Source organism: Mustelus asterias, chromosome 13, assembly GCF_964213995.1.
Source record: "Mustelus asterias chromosome 13, sMusAst1.hap1.1, whole genome shotgun sequence".
In the NCBI taxonomy this organism is placed as follows: domain Eukaryota; kingdom Metazoa; phylum Chordata; class Chondrichthyes; order Carcharhiniformes; family Triakidae; genus Mustelus; species Mustelus asterias.
Genome location: NC_135813.1, coordinates 96414399 through 96434181, shown reverse-complemented (window position 1 = coordinate 96434181; position 19783 = coordinate 96414399). Strand labels below are relative to the sequence as shown.

Genomic DNA, 19783 nt, shown 5'->3' with positions numbered 1-19783 from the left:
CAGAGAGTGATGGATGCCTGCAATGCGCTACCAGAGGATGTGGTGGAAGCCGGCACATTAGCAACATTTAAGAGGCATCAGGGCAGGTACATGAATAAGGAGGGAATAGAGGGTATGGACCTAGTAAGGGCTGAACGTTGATTTTTACTTTAGTTGGGGCATCATGATTGGCACAGGCTTGGAGACCAAAGGTCCTGTTCCTGTGCTATACTTTTCTTTGCTCTATATCCAAACCAGTGTCTTATGCTTAAACAAAGGAGGCTACAATGAGATGAGGGAGGAGTTGGCTAAGGTAGATTGGGACCAAAGACTTTATGGTGGGACAATTGATGAACAGTGGAAGACTTTCAAAGCGATTTTTCAGTGCTCAGCAAAGGTATATACCAGTCAAAAGGAAGTATTGAAGAAAAAGGGATAATCAGCCATGGATATCTAAGGAAATAAAGGAAGGAATCAAATTGAAAGATAATGCATACAAAGTGGCAAAGATTAGTGGGAAAACTAGAGGATTGGGAAATCTTTAACGGTCAACAGAAAGCCACAAAAAAAAGGCTATAAAAAGTAAGATAGATTGAGAGTAAGCTAGCTCAGAATATAAAAACAGATAGCAAAAGTTTCTACAAATATATAAAATGAAAAAGAGTGGCTGTGGTAAACATTGGTCCTTCAGAGGATGAGAAGGGGGATTTAAAAATGGGAGATGAGGAAATGGTCAAGCCATTGAATTTTGTCGGTTTTGATAATCGAAGACACAAATAACATGCCAAAAAATTGATGACATGGAGGCTGTGGCAGGTGAGGACCCAGAAACCATCATTATCACTAAAGAGGTAGTGTTGGGCAAGCTAATGAGGCTAAAGATAGTTAGGTCTCCTGGCCCTGATGGAATGCATCCCAGGGTACTAAAAGAGATGACGGAAATAGCAAATGCACCCATGGTAATTTTGCTGGACTCTGGGGCGGTTTCAGCAGATTGGAAAACAGCAACTGTGATGCCACTGTTTAAAAAAAGGAGGTAGACAAAAGGTGGGTAGCTATAGGCCAGTTAGCTTAACTTCTGTAGTGAGGAAAATGCTTGAATCTATTATCAAGGAAGAAATAGCGAGACATCTGGATAGAAATTGTCCCATAGGAAAGATGCAGCAAGGATTCATGACAGGCAGGTCATGTTTAATTTACTGAGGACATTACGAGCACGGTGGACAAAAGGAAACCAGTGGATGTGGTGTATCTGGATTTCCAGAAGGCATTCGACAAGGTGCCACACAAAAGGTTGCTGCATAAAAACAGCTTCTCCCCTGGTGCCATCAGACATTTGAATGGACCTACTTTGCATTAAATTGATCTTTCTCTACACCCTAGCTCTGACTGTAACACTATATTCTGCACTCTCTCCTTTCCTTCCCTATGTATAGTATGCTTTGTAAAGCGCCCAAGAAACAATACTTTTCACTGTACACCAATACATATGACAGTAAATCAAATCAAAAATTCAAGTCCCAACTGGATGAAGCAGCAGTGCAGAACTACATTATGCTAACCAATAAATGCAGCATGCTCTGGACAAAGCCAAGCAGTCCTCACAAACGGACAGATCAGGTCAAAGCTCTGCAATCCTGCCACTTCCAGTCCTGAATGGAAGGAGGCAACTTCATGAATCTTCAATGCTGATTAGGGTCCAATATGTGTGCAAAAGACAAAACTTGAGACGCTTGCAACCGCCTTCAGCTGGAACTGTCAAGTGGATGATGCTTCTTGACCTCCACCATTATAGATGCAAGTCATCATTTGATTCACTCCATGTGAAATGAAATGGCAGCGTGCACTGGACATGGCAAAAGCGCTGAAGTACAGGCCAAAGGAGGACCCGGAGGCACCCAGCAGCACTTAGAAGAGCTATTAAATCCAGTCCAGTCTGAGAGTCCCGAACAAAGCGATTATATTCTGAGAGTAATCAAAAGTGTGACAACAAAGGAAAACAGATAAGTGGTTGGTGAATATTTTGCTTGTTTATTTTCAAAATTTGTAAGGTTTTAATAGTTGTAATAATCCTGATTAGTAAAGGTTGTTGGGAGTAGCAGTGTTTATTAAGTCTAAATGAATTAAGAAGAATAAGTTAATGCATAATAAAGATGGCAAGGTAGGTTATGAGTTGCAAGTGCTGAATGTGGGAGCTCCTGAACGCCAGTGTGATCCAGGGCAAACACATTGAGGTGGAGACTGAGCTGCAGACTCAGCAACGAGTCAGGAAGGATATCTTGAGAGGATGAGAAAATGGTTAATTAAATAGATTCTCTGAAAAACCTATACCCAAATGAGGCAAGCCAAAATGAGAAGTGTGTCATCAGTATCTGACAATCGTCTTTTGAATTTGCATGGAAACTTGGGCAAAGAGTCTGCTGTGTGCGAAGGACATCTCTTGTAATGTCTGTCTTTTCCTTCTCAAGAGTTATTCAATAAATGTAAAGGAAGTTTATTGGAAACAAAAGAAACAGAATGTACAACAAGACCAGAACTTTTAGAAAACCTTGTCTTTTTAGTTGAGGTAAGTGGTCATAAAATTACTTGGCCTTTTATTGTTATATTAAAAGAATATCTGAAGTACTCTTAATATACCCTAAATCAATTATTTAAAAAAAATAAACCTAATGCAGAATCCTGGACTTATTACATATTTGAGTGCTGAGAAGAATGATTGAAATTTAAATGCAAACTGTTTGGGTTTACATTTTACCACATGAGTTCCACAATTACTGTCAGGTTTTAACAGTTGAGTGATTCAGAACTTTGGTAGCCAGCAGAGAGAGAGAGATTCTCATCTCATCAGTCTGTGTTGGATTTGGAGCAAACCCCACCTGTTTTGTGTGCGGTCCTACTACCCAATCTACAAACAAAATATTCTGTTCCTTGCTGTTCACAATGGCATGCTATAAGTAATGAACTTGCTTAAAAAGTTTGTCAGAGAATTGGAAGAATGTGCCTCCCTATTTTTTCCTTCCTGTCAGAAAATACCTTTCCCAAATCTCCTAAACCTCCATTATTACCTGCTGGTATCATTATTTTATTTGTCCAGCTGTGTAGGCCGCCCTCTATTTTACAATTCAAATTTCTCCCTTGGCAGGATGTATGTGTGTCATGCTCCCAAACAATTGCCGGTACTAATGCTTCAAGCTGAGGAAAAGCACCTTTCTCAGCATTGGGACAGGCTTTGAGCTGAGGAGAGGAGCCTAATTGAATTGAGCCTCACCGTTCCAACAGCCTACCCTGTCTAGGACCTTGTTAAAACTCCATTTCAGCTTCTGTTTCTTTGTTCTGTTTCAGTTTCCAGACCTTCTGATGCATTAACATTTCATTGACAAATCAACAGTGTTTTTATTGGGATTTGGCTGTGTATTTAGTTTTTAACCATTCTGTTCCATTGTGGAAAAAATGTACAGCACTGAGAATAGTTCATTTTAGAGCACTGTGCAAAGAGCAAATGAAGTTAACTAACTTGAGCCTGTTCTTACCATCTCAGACGGTCTGTATCATCCTGTGGGTATCTTATTACTGTGGTAATGTCCTCCGGCCACTAAAATCCAGTTTACAGAAGAAAAAGAAGAAGAGAAAGGAGATCAATATCACAATGGTAAGAAGTTGGAGACGATTAAGAGAATTTTAAAAATTATCTTCCAAGTCCTTCACTGATAGCCAAGTAACGTTATTCAATGAGTTAAGCCACACTGGAAAGTGTCAGGCTTATTCCCCAGACTATGTTGCATTTACTGATGTTGACTGTGGATGGTGGTAAAGGTGCCACAACAGGTCTCTATACCCAGGCCCCGAAACAGAAATTCATCTTGCTTTCCTAGTTCTTAATCACTATCCAGTGACCTGTTCTGCAAATGCATGGTTAATTAAATAGATTCTCTGAAAAACCTATACCCAAATGAGGCAAGCCAAAACGAGAAGTGTGTCATCAGTATCTGGCAATCGTCTTTTGAATTTGCATGGAAACTGGGGCAAACAGTCTGCTGTGTGTGAAGGACATCTCTCGGTCAACTTTGCACTGAGCTGTGATACCCTTTTAGTAGAATAGTCCATTTGCACTCCATCTGGAGAGTAGTCCCTTGAATAAAGCATGGATGAGCATCCAATATCCATGGAATTATGCTCTGGGAAGACAGTGCTTTCAGGAGAGATAAAGTAGAACGGATGCTTCTTTTTCCAGTTATGCAATCCATGAAGCTGCCACGTATGCTCAGTAGAAGTGCTGTTGGTAAACCAATACCAGCATTGGTCTAATTTCAGGTTGCTTAATGCTCCCATCAGATTTATTGATGTGTTATCTTTACTGCGTTGTTCAGGGATGAAAGTTTTCTCTTTGATTTGGTCCACTTGTGTACTGATAAAGCTCTCTGAGTAATAATAATCAGGTTATGGGTATTTCAGCAAATGGTGTCCTGTTTTGCTTATAGAATGACTTTACAATTGGTTGCTCTGTCATGGGTGAGCATAGTTGCGTGAATAATAAAAGGTTTACATTTATATGGCTTGGGGTCTTTAAACATGCCAATTAACTACTGTTGACATGTAATTACTGTTGTAATGTAGAAAACTTGGCAGTCAATCTACACACAGCAAGTTCTCACAAACAGCAATGTGATAATGACCATTTTTATGATGTTGAATGATGGATAAATACTGGCCAAAAACACCTAACTAACTGCTTTGTTGTTCTTTGAACTGCCATGAGATCTTTTATACCTGCCCTGATGGGGGACAAATGACTCCTCCGTTTAACATCTCGTCTCGAACAGTGCAGTACTCCCTTGATGCACCCGAGACCTAAAAGCACTGTTAAAGGGATTCTGCAAGAATAACAGCAGACACTACATAAGACAGGAAATTTAAATCTAAATCTTGACTTAGAAGAGGGTTACAGTATTTGACATCAATGAAATGCAGATTATGGCAGGTGTGTGATTTTCTGTGCTCTTAAACATGAACACCTTGTGTTGGTGCTGGAGACATAAGTCTATTGTGGATTAAGTACCTCTTGTACGAGGATGTGGCCTCTTACGTGTAAACAGTTCTCCGTGTTACACAGCAAAACCAGATTGAAGTGGATAGAGGGTCATGCTTTTCAGACTAGACTAGTGAATCAAACCATGTTCCCATTGAAATAATATAAATGGAGTTAAGAGACAATTGGAGCCAGTTTTGTAGCAGCAAGGGATATGGTTTCACAGCGAGCAGATGGTTTGATCTGTCAAATAGATTATTTGTTTGAGCTAATGGAGTTTCCCATTGTATTCTTGTATTTGTACGTACTGTTTTCAGAGCCAAATCTGTATGGCCAGTGATTTAGATAGAAGATAAAAGAACAACATTGGGTTAACCCTACCGACTGGTGTGGTTTAATTTAAAGAGTTAAATAATCAAGTGACAAAACTTAGTATCCCCACGGGGAGGTTAAAATGACAGAAATCATGAACTGAATTTATCCTGTGGGCAGCGTTGGCAGATGCAGGTCATTTGCCCATCCTCGTGTTTTAAAAAAAAATGATGCCCTTGGAGGGAATGAAAAAGGGGATAGTTTTTAATTGGATGGTGGGATAAGTTATCAAAAGATTCCCAAAATCTAACTAAGAACTGAACTTGAGGCACTAATCCACTTTTGGAATTGAAATGAAGGGGGACATTTTGAGATTGTTCCAGCACTGCTTTGTTTCTGTATATATCATAAAACCATGACACAGTGTCCACAAGATGGCAGTGATATATGCACTCTGCTGTCAAATTGTTTTAACAAATGCCTTATGTAGAACTCGGGTGTGTACTATCATTTGTTCAGCAGTTCTATTCTCTGGAAGTGTTTGATTAGACAGAATGTAAACTGTTGTGTTGGTGCTTCCACACTATTGATGGAGGATAGGATCACCAATAGATTGTTACACCCCACATTGCCCCTGTGGATCAGATCGGGACACCAAGTGCTTGATTCAAGAGGATAAAAACCCTTTCAGTATATTAGAGTCCATTTCCTCTAGGGTATTACCTTTGAAAAAGGTCAGCAACTTCCAAACTGGCACACCTTGTAAAACCCTATGAAACTTATTGTATCATTTCTTTTCGCTCCTTTCTTTATGCATTTTCTGCGTGCACCTGATATTTGTTCACACCACTACTTCACTTCCTATACTTACGCCCGTCTTTCCAAGACTTCATTATTTGAAAAGCAGAAAACTGTGGATGCTGGAAATTTGAAATAGAAACAGAAAATGCTGGAAATACTCCGGTCTGACGATACCCGTAAGGAGAGAAATGGAGTTAATGCTTCTGATCAATGACCTTTCACCAGAACTGAGGAAAGTTAGAAATATAATAGTTATGAGCAAAGTTTAGGTGAGGAAAGGAGACAAAAGAATGGTCTGGTGGTGGAAAATGAGAGAGAATGAATGGCAGAAGTGTCAGCCTCACAGGGCCAGAAGGAATAATGATGGGATGAGAAAATAAACAAAGCTCTTTGTGTGTGTATGCTGCTGTCAGAAAGCAAATGACACATGCCCAAAAAGAAGGGGACTGGAGCAGGAGGCGGAGACGACAGTCTGAAATAGTTGAACTCACTGTGGAGAAGCGCTGTGTAGTGTCTAATCAAAAGATGAGGTGCTGTTTCTCGACCTCATCTAGAGCTTCAGTGGAACAGGGCAGGAGGCCAGCTTCCTCTTCTGCTGGACCATTCGGCCATCATGTGTGAGCTGACTTTCTGAAAGAGCGATCCAATTACACCCAATCCCCAGCTCTTCCCTGTAGCTCTGCGAATAACTCCTGCTTGCAACTACAATTAAATAGAACTTAATTGGCTGGAAAGCACTTAGATTGAGGTTCTGGAGTTGTGACTGGTGCTTTGTCGATGCTAGTTGTCATGTGACATTATTCAGTGCATTTTTGCAATAATTCTTTTCATATTCTCCAACTTTTTAATTATTTTAATCGTGGCTGGTTCTCGGTTTCTAATCTTTTTATTTATTTACCACATCCTGAAACTTTAGTAACTTCCCTTTTTTAAATTAGATATGTTTATAATACACCTTCACTTTTAAAAATATTCCACTGATTCTTTGTATAGTCTCATCTGCCAATGTCTCCTTCTATCAAACAGCTCACTTAAAGTTTACCCTAGTTTTTGTACTGAGACCATTCATAGAAACTAGAAGCAAGAGTAGGCCCTTCGAGCCTGCTCTGCCATTCATTTTGATCATGTCTGATTATCAAATTCAATATCCTGATCCCCCTTTTCTTCCCCTCCTCCCCCATATCCTTTGATCCCTTCAGCCCCAAGAGCTATATCTAATTTCTTGAAATCAGTGTTTTGGCCTCAACTACATTCTGTGGTAGTGAATTCCACATATTCACCACTCTCCAGGTGAAGAAATTTCTTCTCGCCTCAGTTCTAAAAGCTTTACCCCTTATCCTCAAACTATGACCCCCTAGTTCTGAACTCCCTCAACGTACTGACCCCATAGTTAGCCAGAAGGTATCTAATATGCATGCTCAGCCGCCACTTGTAGAATCATACCCAATCTAATCCACGTTGGAGGTGAGGGGAGAGGGATATAAAATTAAAAAGTTGCCTGGTTACCTTGTATATTGCCACAGAACCTGGCTGGAAATTCTATTGAGCAGATCAATTTCTGATGATGCCTGCAGACATGTAGGCATCCTAGCATCTCAGGTGGTTTGTCATATTGTATAGTGAATGAGACTGGCTTGGAAAGATCTGATGGCAATTTTGTTTCAGATTACTTTTGGGTCAGAGACAGGACATCCTCAATTCAGAAATTGATGTTATTAATGTTCAATTGTAGAAGCTCCTCCCTATAAAGTTGCAGGAATTATCTGACAATACATTCACATGTATTTCCACAGCCGATTGTGTTCAGCAGCTTCCAGGACTATGTGACCAGATTACAGAATTTCCTGTCTGAAGTGGTTAATCATCTTAAAGAATTAGAGTCGGCACTCACTGCACTGAAACTTGAAGAGCTGACACTGGAAAGTCATTCATCCGCTGAGGTACAGAAAAATCTAGAGTCGGAGCAGGAGTTTCATGTTGGATATTATTTTATTTTCAGATTTATTCATGATCTTTATTTTTTTTTCTGAGCTTTACACCATTTCCTTGCAAATAATTGCAAATTGTTCCTTGGTCACCCTGAGGCCTCATGAGAATATTTTGAGGAAAGTGCCACCAGCACTGGCTGAGGTGTGGGAGCAGGTAAATGGATAATGTTGACATTGATAGTTTCCTTTCCACCTCTATTTTGGGAAGTGATAAATAAGGGAAGCAATGGTAGCAGCAGAAAGAGTTCCTTTTGGGAAAACGAGCCTTTGTTTCCCCCCCACACAGCATTTTGTGTGTCTCTCTCCCCCCCTCTCCCTCCACGCGCATGCGCGCACACAGCTTTTTGTACCTATTTTACTGTAACTTTTTAAAATTTCCCACTAAAAGCAGCTTTTTGGCATTTTAGTTTTTTTTCCTTATTTAATCACCTTTATTTTTCTATCATGGGATGTGACATCGCTGGCTGGGCCAGCATTTATTGCCCATCCCTTGAGAAGGTGGTGGTGAGCTACCACCTTGAATGGGTACACCCGGAGTGCTGCTAGGAAGGGAGTTCCAGGATTTTGACCCAGCGACAATGAAGGAACCACAGTATAGTTCCAAATCAGGATAGCGTGTGTTTTAAAAGGGAACTTGCATGTGATGATGTTCCCATGCTTCTGCAGTCCTTGTCCTTGGTAGTAATGTTGCGAGTTTGGAAGGTGCTGTCAAAGGAAATCTGTGAATTCTACAGATTCACCACTCTCTGGGTGAAGCAATTTCTCCTCCTCAGTCCTAAAAGGTTTATTCCTTATCCTCAAACTATGACCCCTAGTTCTGGACTCTCCCACCATCGAGAACATTAGAGTCATAGAGGTTTACAGCATGGAAACAGGCCCCATGGCCCAACTTGTACATGCCACCCTTGTTTTGACGACTAAACTAGTCCCAATTGCCCGCGTTTGGCCCATATCCCTCACTACCCTGTCTAATCCTGTTAGAATTTTATAAATTTCTCTGAGATCCCTTCTCACTCTTCCAAACTCCAATAAATATAGCCCTAACTGACTTAGACTCTCCACATATGACAGATCTGCCGTCCAAAGAGTCAGCTTGGTAAACCTTTGCTGCACTCCCTAGGAGTTCAGAATATTTGTCTAAAAGTATATGTGATTGTGTTTTATTACACTTTTTGAAGCCAAATGTAAATATTCATCTAAGTGTTAATTTAGTTGTGTTTGCTTTATTTGGTTCTTGTGTAGTAAAATTCATTTGTTTTAAATCATGGAATATTGTAGTGTAGAGTTAATCACTGGGTGTTGAGTTTCTCTTTAACTGTTATCTGAGGCAGGAGTGTGAGAAGGTATGCATATATAAGAGTGCACCATTAAGTAGGGTCAGAGTAGGAGAAAAAAGACAGGATTAAAGACGTTTTATCAGAATGCACACAGCATTGGTAACGATAGATGAATTAATAGGACGAATTTAAATAAATGAGCATGATTGAATAACCATCACAGAGAGATGGTTGCAAAGTGACCACAGCTTGGACCTGGATATTCAACATCTTGGAAGGACAGGAAGAAAGAAAAAGGAGGTCCTGTAGCTCTGGTTAGCAAAGGATTATTTTGGAACAATAGTAAGAAATGATTTTGATTTGGAGGATCAAGAAGCAAAATCAGTTTGGGCAGAGATAAGTAATAGCAAAGGAAAGCAGTCACCGGTGGAAGTGGTTTTTTGTCCCCTAGACAGCTACACTGCAGGATAGAGCACGAATCAAGAAACAATAGAGGCCTTTTAAGAAAGGTACTAAAACAATTGTGGGAGCTATTGATCTTATAGATTGGATGAATCAAATTAGCAAAGATAATCTGAAGGATCAGTTCAAAGAGAGTATTTGGAGCAGTTTCTTGGAACAATATGTTCACAACCAGTGAACAGGCTATTTTAGGCCTGATAATATGTAATGAGACAGGATTAATTAATGACCTTGTAGCAAAGGATCTTCTCGGTAGAATTGGTCGTAATATGATAGAATTTCGCACTCAGTTTGAGAGTGAGAAATATGGGTGTGAAACTAGTGCCTTGAACTTAAATAAGGCACATAAGAGTGTGAAAACAAAGTTGACAAAAGTGGAAAATAGTTAAAAAGGTACGGCTGTAGAGAAACTGCAGTGGGCATTTAAGCCAACATTTAAATTCTCAAAAAAAGATATATTACATTGAGAATGTAAGACTGAGAAGGATGCACCATCCATGGCTAACTAAGCAAGTTACGAATGGCATCAAATTGAAAGAAAAGATATGCAATGCTGCAATGATTAGATATAGCCCAGAAGATTGAAAAAACTTTAGAAACCTGCAAAGAGTGACTAAAAAATGGAAGAAATTGGAGTATGAGAGAAAACTAGCAACAAGCATGAAAACAGACAATAAATGCTTCTACAAATCATCTTTCATTGCTTTCAATCAGCTGTTTTCATCAAAGATCCGCTTCCAGGTTTTCCAGTTATCATAGCATCATAGAGGTTTACAGCATGGAAACAGGCCCTTTGGGCCAATTTGTCCATGTGGCCCTTTTTTTAAAAAAAAACCCCTAAGCTAATCCCAATTGCCCGCATTTGGCCTATATCCCTCTATACCCATTGTACCCGTGTAACTATCTAAATTCTTTTTAAAAGATAAAATTGTACCCGTCTCTACTATTGCCTCTGGCAGCTTATTCCAGACACTCACCACCCTCTGTGGGGGGAAAAAATTGCTCCTCTGGATACTTTTGTATCTCTCCCCACTCACCTTAAACCTATGCCCTCTAGTTTTAGATTCCCCTACCTTTGGGAAAAGATATTGACTATCTACCTTGTCTATGCCCCTCATTATTTTATAGACCTCTATAAGGTCACCTCTCAGCCTCCTACGCTCCAGAGGAAAAAGGTCCCAGTCTATTCAGCCTCTCCTTATAACTCAATTCATCAAGTCCCGGAAGCATCCTTTCAAACAAAGCTTTCTCTCGGCTGTTTTACCAATGATCTGCCCCTCCAGGTTTAAACCCATTTAAATCAGGTTTTGGAGGGGCAGATCATTGGTAAAACAGCCTTTTCAGCATTTCTTTGTCTTGAGCAGTCACAGTATCTAAACTTCTACACAAAAACTTAGATAATCAGTCCCCTTTGTTTCTGAAGGCTGGAAATAAGGATACCAAACTTACGACTGCTTCCAATCTCTGGCCAATTTCACCCAGGTATGCACTGCCAGCTGTCTTCAGCTTCAGTGACCCTGTTCCTCATTCCTTTGACTTCCAACTTCCTGGAAACTTCTAGTTTCTAAAGCTAACTGTCCTTCAGCTTCCCTGGAGCTTGCTTTTGTACCCATTCCTCTATTGTACAGCTTTCTTGCTTCTAGCAGAACCTGGAGCTTCCCATCTCCAACTGACTGAATCCAATTAAACACTAAAATTCAAAAGTTCTTCTCCTTAAAAGTGAGCCCTGGCTGCTAAGCAACATCACATTCTTTCTCGAAGCTTGTTTTTACTTTTCACGATGTAAGCTCTCACTCAGCACAATAGAAACACGGTTTGAACTGAAACCAAAACCCTCATGTATGCAAACATCCTTTGTCTAACATAAATCTAACTAGAATTGTACCATCTCGTACGCAAAACACTAAATTAAACCCATTTAAATCGATTCCTTATTTCTAATATTTAACAATACAAATATGGATCATTTAAACTACCTGTTTCCCAACACCATTTATGCTCAGTTTGATGAACCATATCAGGTGTTGCAGAGGTAGAGCAAAGATAATGCATCAAAATGAGGCAGGATCATCTTCTGGTAGGTGAGTAAGAGTGACGTTGTGTATTTTACAGATATGGTGGTTGAGGTTAAATGTGTTTTCATGTAGATTTCATAAGTATTTCCACTTTCAGTAACGCGGATAATTATCTCCTAAATCAGAACTGTGTTCTGCTATTTACATTGAGACAAATTTGTTTGGAAAACGAGTGAGATTTTATGCACAGTTCTCCAGTGTTGATGGTTGACCAGCCAGGCTGGATAATTGATGGATCTAAAGGGTAATCATGTTCACTGGGGGGCTGGAATTCCCTGCTTGCTGTAGATGGCCCTGCAAACCATTGCCTTGAAGAGTAGCTGGGTTCTAACTTGCTATCATCAGGAAGATTATCTGTTGGTGAGCTGCATTGTTTTTAGGCTGTTTAGACTTTCAACGTTTGGAGGTCCCCAGACCCTGACTGTTGTCTTGCAGTGATTGAATTCTTAGAGGTTTGTGTATTTGTCCCGAGAGAGAGTATGCATTCCACATCTGGCAAACAAAGACTGCCTTGTGTATTTTTCAGCAGTTTGGTTTGTGGAGATGAGCATGGTAATGAGTAGCAATCAAACAAATAATCAGAACAAAATGAGAAAGTTTAACTGGACTGTTGGCAATGTTGTTTAACCAAACTTGGTTGTGACTGGAAAAACATTTTGTGCAGTGTAGGGTAGTTCCCGCTGGTAAGAATTGTGGTGAGTGGTTTGAGTTGATTTAAGATTAGTGGGTAGCATTGAACCAGAAAGTTCTGAGGAAGTCAGACAGTCTTGCCCAAGCTGAACATGTTTTAACATTTGTATTTAAAGCCTCTTCCCAGAATTTTCAAAGAGAAAATTGTTTTAGACTTTTTTCATTTGTGCTGCAGTGTTTACATAGTTTGTGATGTATGCATTTTCTAGGATGTGCTCTGGTCACTCTGTTAGTAAACCATGGATTCTTCTTAATTGCAGGAACTGAAAAATAAAGTTATTTTTGTTGGGGTTGGGTATCGCCTGCCCAAGGAAAGGCAGATGACAATTCTTCCCTTTAAGTTGCTCTGTTTAACATTTTTTGTTCTTTAGGGTCTGTTTTTATGATTTGTTTTTGCTGTTGTGTCACTTGCACCCTGGCCCTGCTCCCTTCCTGGCTCTGCATTCTGGGCCAGCCATATTTTGATAATGGAGCAGCCGCCAGCATCGGAGGCCAAGGCTGCAGGGAGTTAGCAAGGCCTGAGATCCGGGAGCAGGAGTACAGAGCAGGGAGCCTGACCCAGAGGCTCATCAGGACAGCTACTGCCATTCCCAAAGGTGCCATGGCAGTTCAAACAGGAGTTGCCAACTGAATGGCGAAGTGAGAGTAACAGTCACCTCAGTCCATGGCCCCGGCTCCATCCGAGGCCCCCACACCGGCCCCTGCAAACTGCATGCAGGTGTCCAGGCTCCAAAGCGAGAGTGACTAACATTGGCAAGGAAAAGCAAGCAAAATGTTGAGCTGAGTTCCTGGTGCTGTGGGTAGGTCACAGAAGTGTTCCACTTGGGGCTTGTTTGGATGATTTAATGTGATCTCATTTGAGTTTATACGGTATTCTGTTATATTCAGTGACTTATTTGCAAATTATTCCAGCTAGGAATGTAAAGTGCTGCCCATGTACAGTACAATATTTCAATTTGTGCATTGGTATTACCTGAAAGATTACTGTACCTTGGCTGAAGTCACTAAAGTATCTCCACAATATGCACAAGCAATCTCTTCAGTCCCTGCTGGGCACTGCTGCAAATGTTGCCGGGTTTTTTTTCAAAGCTGCTGGTGTCAGTCTGTATTATAACAATTAAAATTACTTCCTTCAATGTTGACTCTCCCCCTTAAAGTCAGAGAGATGAATATTGGAAGAGGTGAGGAATACTTTGTGCAGAGCAAAGGGATTGCACCTTGTGTATGACATGTGATGCCCTTCGACAATGCAGCATTTTCTCAGTACTACAATACAATGATTATATGCTCAAGTCCTGGAATGGGGGCTTGGACCCAATAACCTAACTGATTAAGATAAATGCTACCGCTGAGTCAGCTGGCATTCAGTTAGCATTCTCATTGAGAGAGGCATAGGTTAGCTGCTAAGGAGCGCGATAGGGGCTTGAGGTCAGAGCATAGCTAGCGAGATTTATTCACATAATGGTGCTATAATTGATCAGTATCTAGCACTGACACTAGGTGCCGTAAAGCCTCCCATTCCCAAACAGTGGTTCCTTTAATCATGAATACATGAGAAAAATAGACTTCTTTCATTTGTGCTACAGTGTTTACATAGTTTGCGATGTATGTATTTTCTAGGGTGTGCTCTGGAATCACTCATGTTAGTAAACCGTGGATTATTCTTCTTAATTGCAGGAGCTGAAAAATAATTTTCTTTTTGTTGCTGGTTTCAGGATGAGCAGAAGTTCCCCCAGACAGTGCGAGGTAAAATACAAAGCAGCTACCAGCGTTCCCTTCAGGAGATTGGAGAGCTCCTGAGAAAAAGACTGGACACAATTAAAAGCCTGAAAATTTAACCCTGAGGCAGAGGAGAAAAAGGGGGGAAAAGAGACCAGTGAAGAACTGCTCGGCAATGCCGTAATCCCCCCATTACTATTACCATGTGTTCTTCGGACCCCATCAGATACATCAGCTGATGCCGAACATTTACCAGAGAGCATGAAGGACTTTGCAACAAAAGAGTTTAAAGTAAAAGGTTTTTAGAACAAAAATGGTTAATAAATTATGTACATAAATCCAGAGTCAGAGGCCTTCTCTCAGACATGATGGCAATATTTTTAGAATCCATTGGGTGTTTCTCTTGTGTAGTTCAGTGCATGATGCACCCAGCACCATCGCTACTAGATGCTGAAAATCAAATGAAAGGTTAAACTGTGTTCAAATATAGTACCTGTGTAGGTGCTGAGATTTTTGACTGCAGCTTATACAACACATATGGGTGTACAGACTGTATATGATAAATACCACATGTTCCATCATAATTTATTCAACATTTCAATTTGTGTTTTTTAATTTGTGTAAAATTTGTGTTGTATAAGCAGAACTCTCTCTTTCAGGAACTGTGAAAGAGTATATTTTCATTTGTGGATCTGACTCCTAAAATCCATTCCCGTGTTTCAACAATTCTCTTTTTCACCCTGTTTTTATCAGGTTAATTGGGGAGAGGTTTTGTTTCTTTATAAGGTGCTTCCCTGTCAAATTTTGTTCTTTGAACAGTGTATGAGCTGCTTATCCATATCTCATTACTGATGGTCTCATCTCCAAGCTCATTGCAGCATTTACCTGGGAGCTATGAGCAGACAGGCTGGGGGTGGAAGTCTCCAGACAGTCTGATCCTAACCAGGAGACATGAATGTTGTCTCTCTCTCTCTGTTTACTGCCTCTGTCAAACAAGGTATTAGCATTTAATGTGCAAGAGCATCCTTTCCATTTGTCTTCTCAGCTGCTGAAGACATAACAGAAGGAAAAGGAAACCTAATGTATTAAAACAGTTGTTATTCAGAGAGTATACTTTGACAAGAGAGTCTGGGTGTCAAGAGTTTTACTCAAATACTAAACAACAGAAGGCATAATTGTTGCGCCAATCCCTTTGTGAGTATCTTGTTGACACCACACTCTGCAGAAGGCTCTCTGCAATGTTGCAACAACAGCAATTTGTCAAAAAACTTTCCATAAATTAACCCAGAGCCAGATGTACTCAAAGCTGTATCACCTACTCCGCCAGTGGTTTAGCATGTAATATGCCACTGAATCAAACAAACCAAAATGGCCTATGTTTTTTTTTTCTTGATCTGTGCTGTTTGCTTATTTCATTTGAGTGACATTAAAATTACCCTTAATATTTCAAGCTAGAAAGGAGAAAATGTCAACCCATTCTTCATCTGAAGCTGCTGGTCCCACAAAGGAAATGTATGTAATGTTGAGTGAGAGTGAAGTTGAACATTTTTTTGATGGCACTCAATAATAAATACCTGCCAACAATCGCGGTCTGGGCTTGCATGGAGCATACCCTATTGACAAGCTGTTTCTGGTCTGCATAGTTTCCTAGCATCAGTTGGCACTTTTAGAAAGGGAAAGGGGGGAAGGAAGTAGGAAGAGAAGGCAGTTGGGGGAGAATTGGGTGTGCTCCAAAAAACTTGTAGATCAGTGAAGGCCATAAATACAAATTTTTAAAACTCTTCTTTAAAAAGCATGGCCATTTTATGGCGACATGGAGATTAGAAAAACTGGAGTTCTTGACTGGAAAGACCAAAGAGGGTGATTTGATAGAGGTGTTCAAAATCATGAAAGGTTTTGGTAGAGTAATTAAAGAGAAACTTTCCAGTGGCGAAATGATCAATAACCAGAGCGCACCTATTTAAGGTAATGGTGAACAGAACCAGAAGAGACATTAGGGAAGAGGGTGAGGGGAAACATTTACACAGGTAATTATGATCTACAATGTGGCCTCTGAAAGGGTGATGGAAGCAGATTCAATGACACCCATCAAAAGGGAACTGGAGAAATACTTGAACTGGAAAAAGTTGCAGGGCTTTAGGGAAAGCAAGAGAACGGAATGAATTGGCTAGCTGTTAAAAAGATCTGGCACATGCTTGAGGGGCCAAATAGTCTACTCCTATTTCTTATGCATGATGAGCTAACTAGCCTCTTGCTCTGCTGTATGGTTAAATAGAATACTAGGTTGGCAAACAATCCTTTCACCTTTAAGACCTGAATATGGACTCAGCACAAATTATGCTCACTTTTTTGCTGTTTGTGAGGGTCTTTTACAAGAAGAGTTTGGATTTTGTATCGACTGAATCCATGCTTGGTATGGAGTTCCTGCACAGAATTTATAGCATGTCCCTCAGGTCAGAGTGACATGAAATGAAAATGTCTGGTTTATTGTGCATTCACACCTGAAGTTGGGGATAACAGCAATCATTGAAAGTCTCTCGGGAGCTTTACTGCCCAGCCAACATGTGTTATATCTGACCTGGGCATGTTTGAAGCTGACAGGTGGCAAAAGTGTGAATTTTAAGTCAACTTAACAAAAGAAATACGTTAAGTATAGTGCTGATAAAGTGGGATGAATGCAAGAAACAACTTGGCTTTAGTTTTTTTTAAATCCGGGTATTGGCTCAAAGAACTAAAACTTGTCAACCATTGCATTAGCAACTGATACAGTTCCTCAGAGCACCACATGGTATTGAAAGTGAAGTTGGATTTTATGGTACAGTTGACTGGATATGTTGGAGGTGACATGCCCTCAATTGCTTAAATGATGTGAAATTTATACAATAACTTGAGCCACTATATAATGCACGAGACAATCTTATGTTCTGTTAAGCTTGATTGCACAAGCAGGGTGTCACTTGGCTATAGTTTCTGTTTAGAATTCTGGAACAATTGGGAGAGTCAGAATGTTTGTGAACATAAATGTTGCTGTGGCGTTTGAAGAGCTGCAGGTGTTTTTCTCTCTAATGTTTTCCTTGGGCTAGGCAGTGTTGTATTATAAGGTCTGTTACTTTTAAAATCTAAAATATAAGGTTTCAAATCGTCTGTAATTTCATTTTAAAATTATGAATTCGATCTGGGAAAACAAAATTGATTGTAACTTTCATCAACACCCAGTTTTTCACACGTAGAATTCGAGTTAGCTCATCACTGTTTTTAACTAGTTTGTATTTTCTCGCTCTGTTGTTTCAATTCTCTCTGGTCCACCTGTATTCTGTTACTGTAATTAACTAGACCCAGGGAAATTTACCCTTTGTACCCTCACTTCCCTGAAGTATTAAGTACCTGGCTTCTCCTGGCTCAGCAAAGATTTGGAACTGATTTTATGGGAGTCATGAGTTTGGATTTACATTGCAGCAGTTTGGCTGAAACGCACTGGTTCTGTTTGACTTGACTTTCCACATGTTGGCTCTTAATGCATACCCATTATTGAGGCAAATGCATGCAGAGGCACCATGTGAGCAGAATCCTATACAAACTTTGTATTTTTTAAAAATAAGCTCCAAATCCCAACTGAATTATCAATGATTACAGAAACCTAATGTAACTCGCTGAAAGTCAGTCAAGAATATGGAAATCTTCTGATTCTAATATCCCTAACTGCATGGTCTGAGTAATACAGTGGTCATCAAATCCTGTATATATTCTAAACTTCCTCTTGAACTAATAAACAATGTATAACTAGTTTAGACAGCTTGTCCAAATTAAACCATACACCTATTACCACTTTATGATGATCATTAAATGATTAAAATGTTATTCCCTTCCCCCGTGCATTTATTTTCTTTTTTGCCTATTGGGGAAGTAGCAATTTTGTTAACAGACCTTTAAACAGTATTGCTTTTGGCTGGCTACTAGGAGTTTTGCAAATACAGCATGGACCCTCGCACTGTTCACAGATGAACTGAGGTGAGAAGCTCTAAGTCTGAGGAAGTTGCAGGAGTGCCCTTGCTTCTCTAACAGGGAGCGTATGCATATATCCAGTGCAGTTTTCAAGTTAAGTCAGCCCAACTCTGCTGCCAACTCAAATGGTAGCGTTTAGAAGGATTTATTGAGAAACACTCCCTAAATCTGACAGTTTCATTTTTCTAGGCACAGGCTTAATACTTAACTATTGTGGCTGTGTACTATTCTATTTAAAGCTAGCTGCAACTTGATTTCGCAATGAAACTTTTTGATACACAAAACTATACCGGTCATCTTTTGTTTACAGTGTGTACAAGCTCAAATGTTGCTGAAATGGAGGAATATGTAGAAATAAGGATTTGTTTTTAAAATTACTATTATAACCGACTAAATTGTATAGTTCAGTTGAGTGTATAATTCTGGGTTTGACAAGTTACATCTTTATTTTATGTTGTTTGCTTCTGGAATGAAGGTGAAATGCAATTCCCTGTGTATTAATACCTTAGTTAATGCTGCACCGTGGCCAATTTTGGCAGGTAGAATTTGATAAATTTCTATCATGTTTTAGTTTAGATGGGATGTTAAGTGACTATTTAACACCACGAGCTCCAGTCTTGTTTCCATATATTTAAAATATTGGATTAATAGAGAAAATTCAACTTATACCACAGTCCCCAAGGCAGTTGGGTCAATAACTTCAAAAAGTTCTAAACTCTGTCACAACTCTTTAATATTTGCCTGTTGCTCATCCTATCACAAGACAGTTTTTTTTTGACCATGACATGACAATTTTTAGTTTTGTAGAAGAAATGGGAGGGGGAAGCAACATTAAAAGAGTTCACTGGAAACGTTAGTCTGTATTTCCCTTTCAAATGCTAATCTGTGCATTGGCACTGTTTTCTGTTTTCATTGCAAGTGGAAAATAAAGCCTGATGGTTTTCTTCCTGTATTTTCCCATCTCTTTCTGCTCCACCACCAAAGGCTCTGACTTGTGTACGGTTCCTAAGTGCAGCCTTTTGCCTTCAAGAACACCATTCTATACGAGTCTTGAGTATCAGCAGCCTATTTTACACTGATGCTGTCAAAACCGCAACTGGTCCTATCTTAATCTGACCTCAGCGCATGCACTTTCCAGCAGGAGTCAATACACTACTGAATAGCTTTCAAAGAGCTGGCACAGATATGGCCTCCTTACGTGCTATATCATTCTACAACTTGGGTTAAGGTTTACCCACCTCCCGTAGCCCAGGGTGCTGAGGCCCAATTGCTGCCTTTACTAAAATCTGGTAACTTAGCTCAAATGTGGTGTGTAATTGCGTTAATGGTCAACAGCAAGATTCAATATAACTTGAGGTTCATCGAGAAAAGGCATTGGTTTATTGCTGCATCCCTACTGCCACCATTGACTTTGCCAGCACATTGGCCAAGTGATCTAGACAGGAACTAAAT

The 19783-nt window shown here is 40.0% G+C and overlaps 1 protein-coding gene across 2 annotated transcripts in view; it reads left to right on the top strand.

Moving 5' to 3' along the window:
• The window catches only part of naa25 (N-alpha-acetyltransferase 25, NatB auxiliary subunit), an 80527-nt gene extending 61246 nt beyond the window's left edge, over positions 1-19281 (top strand). For both annotated transcript variants that reach the window (XM_078227337.1, XM_078227336.1), the window contains exons 21-24: positions 2448-2545; positions 3518-3628; positions 7912-8058; positions 14326-19281. In XM_078227337.1, the coding sequence (XP_078083463.1) occupies positions 2448-2545; positions 3518-3628; positions 7912-8058; positions 14326-14448 (479 nt within the window). In that variant the 3' untranslated portion in view covers positions 14449-19281. The remainder of the gene's footprint in view (positions 1-2447; positions 2546-3517; positions 3629-7911; positions 8059-14325) is intronic.
• Positions 19282-19783: the final 502 nt, after the last annotated feature.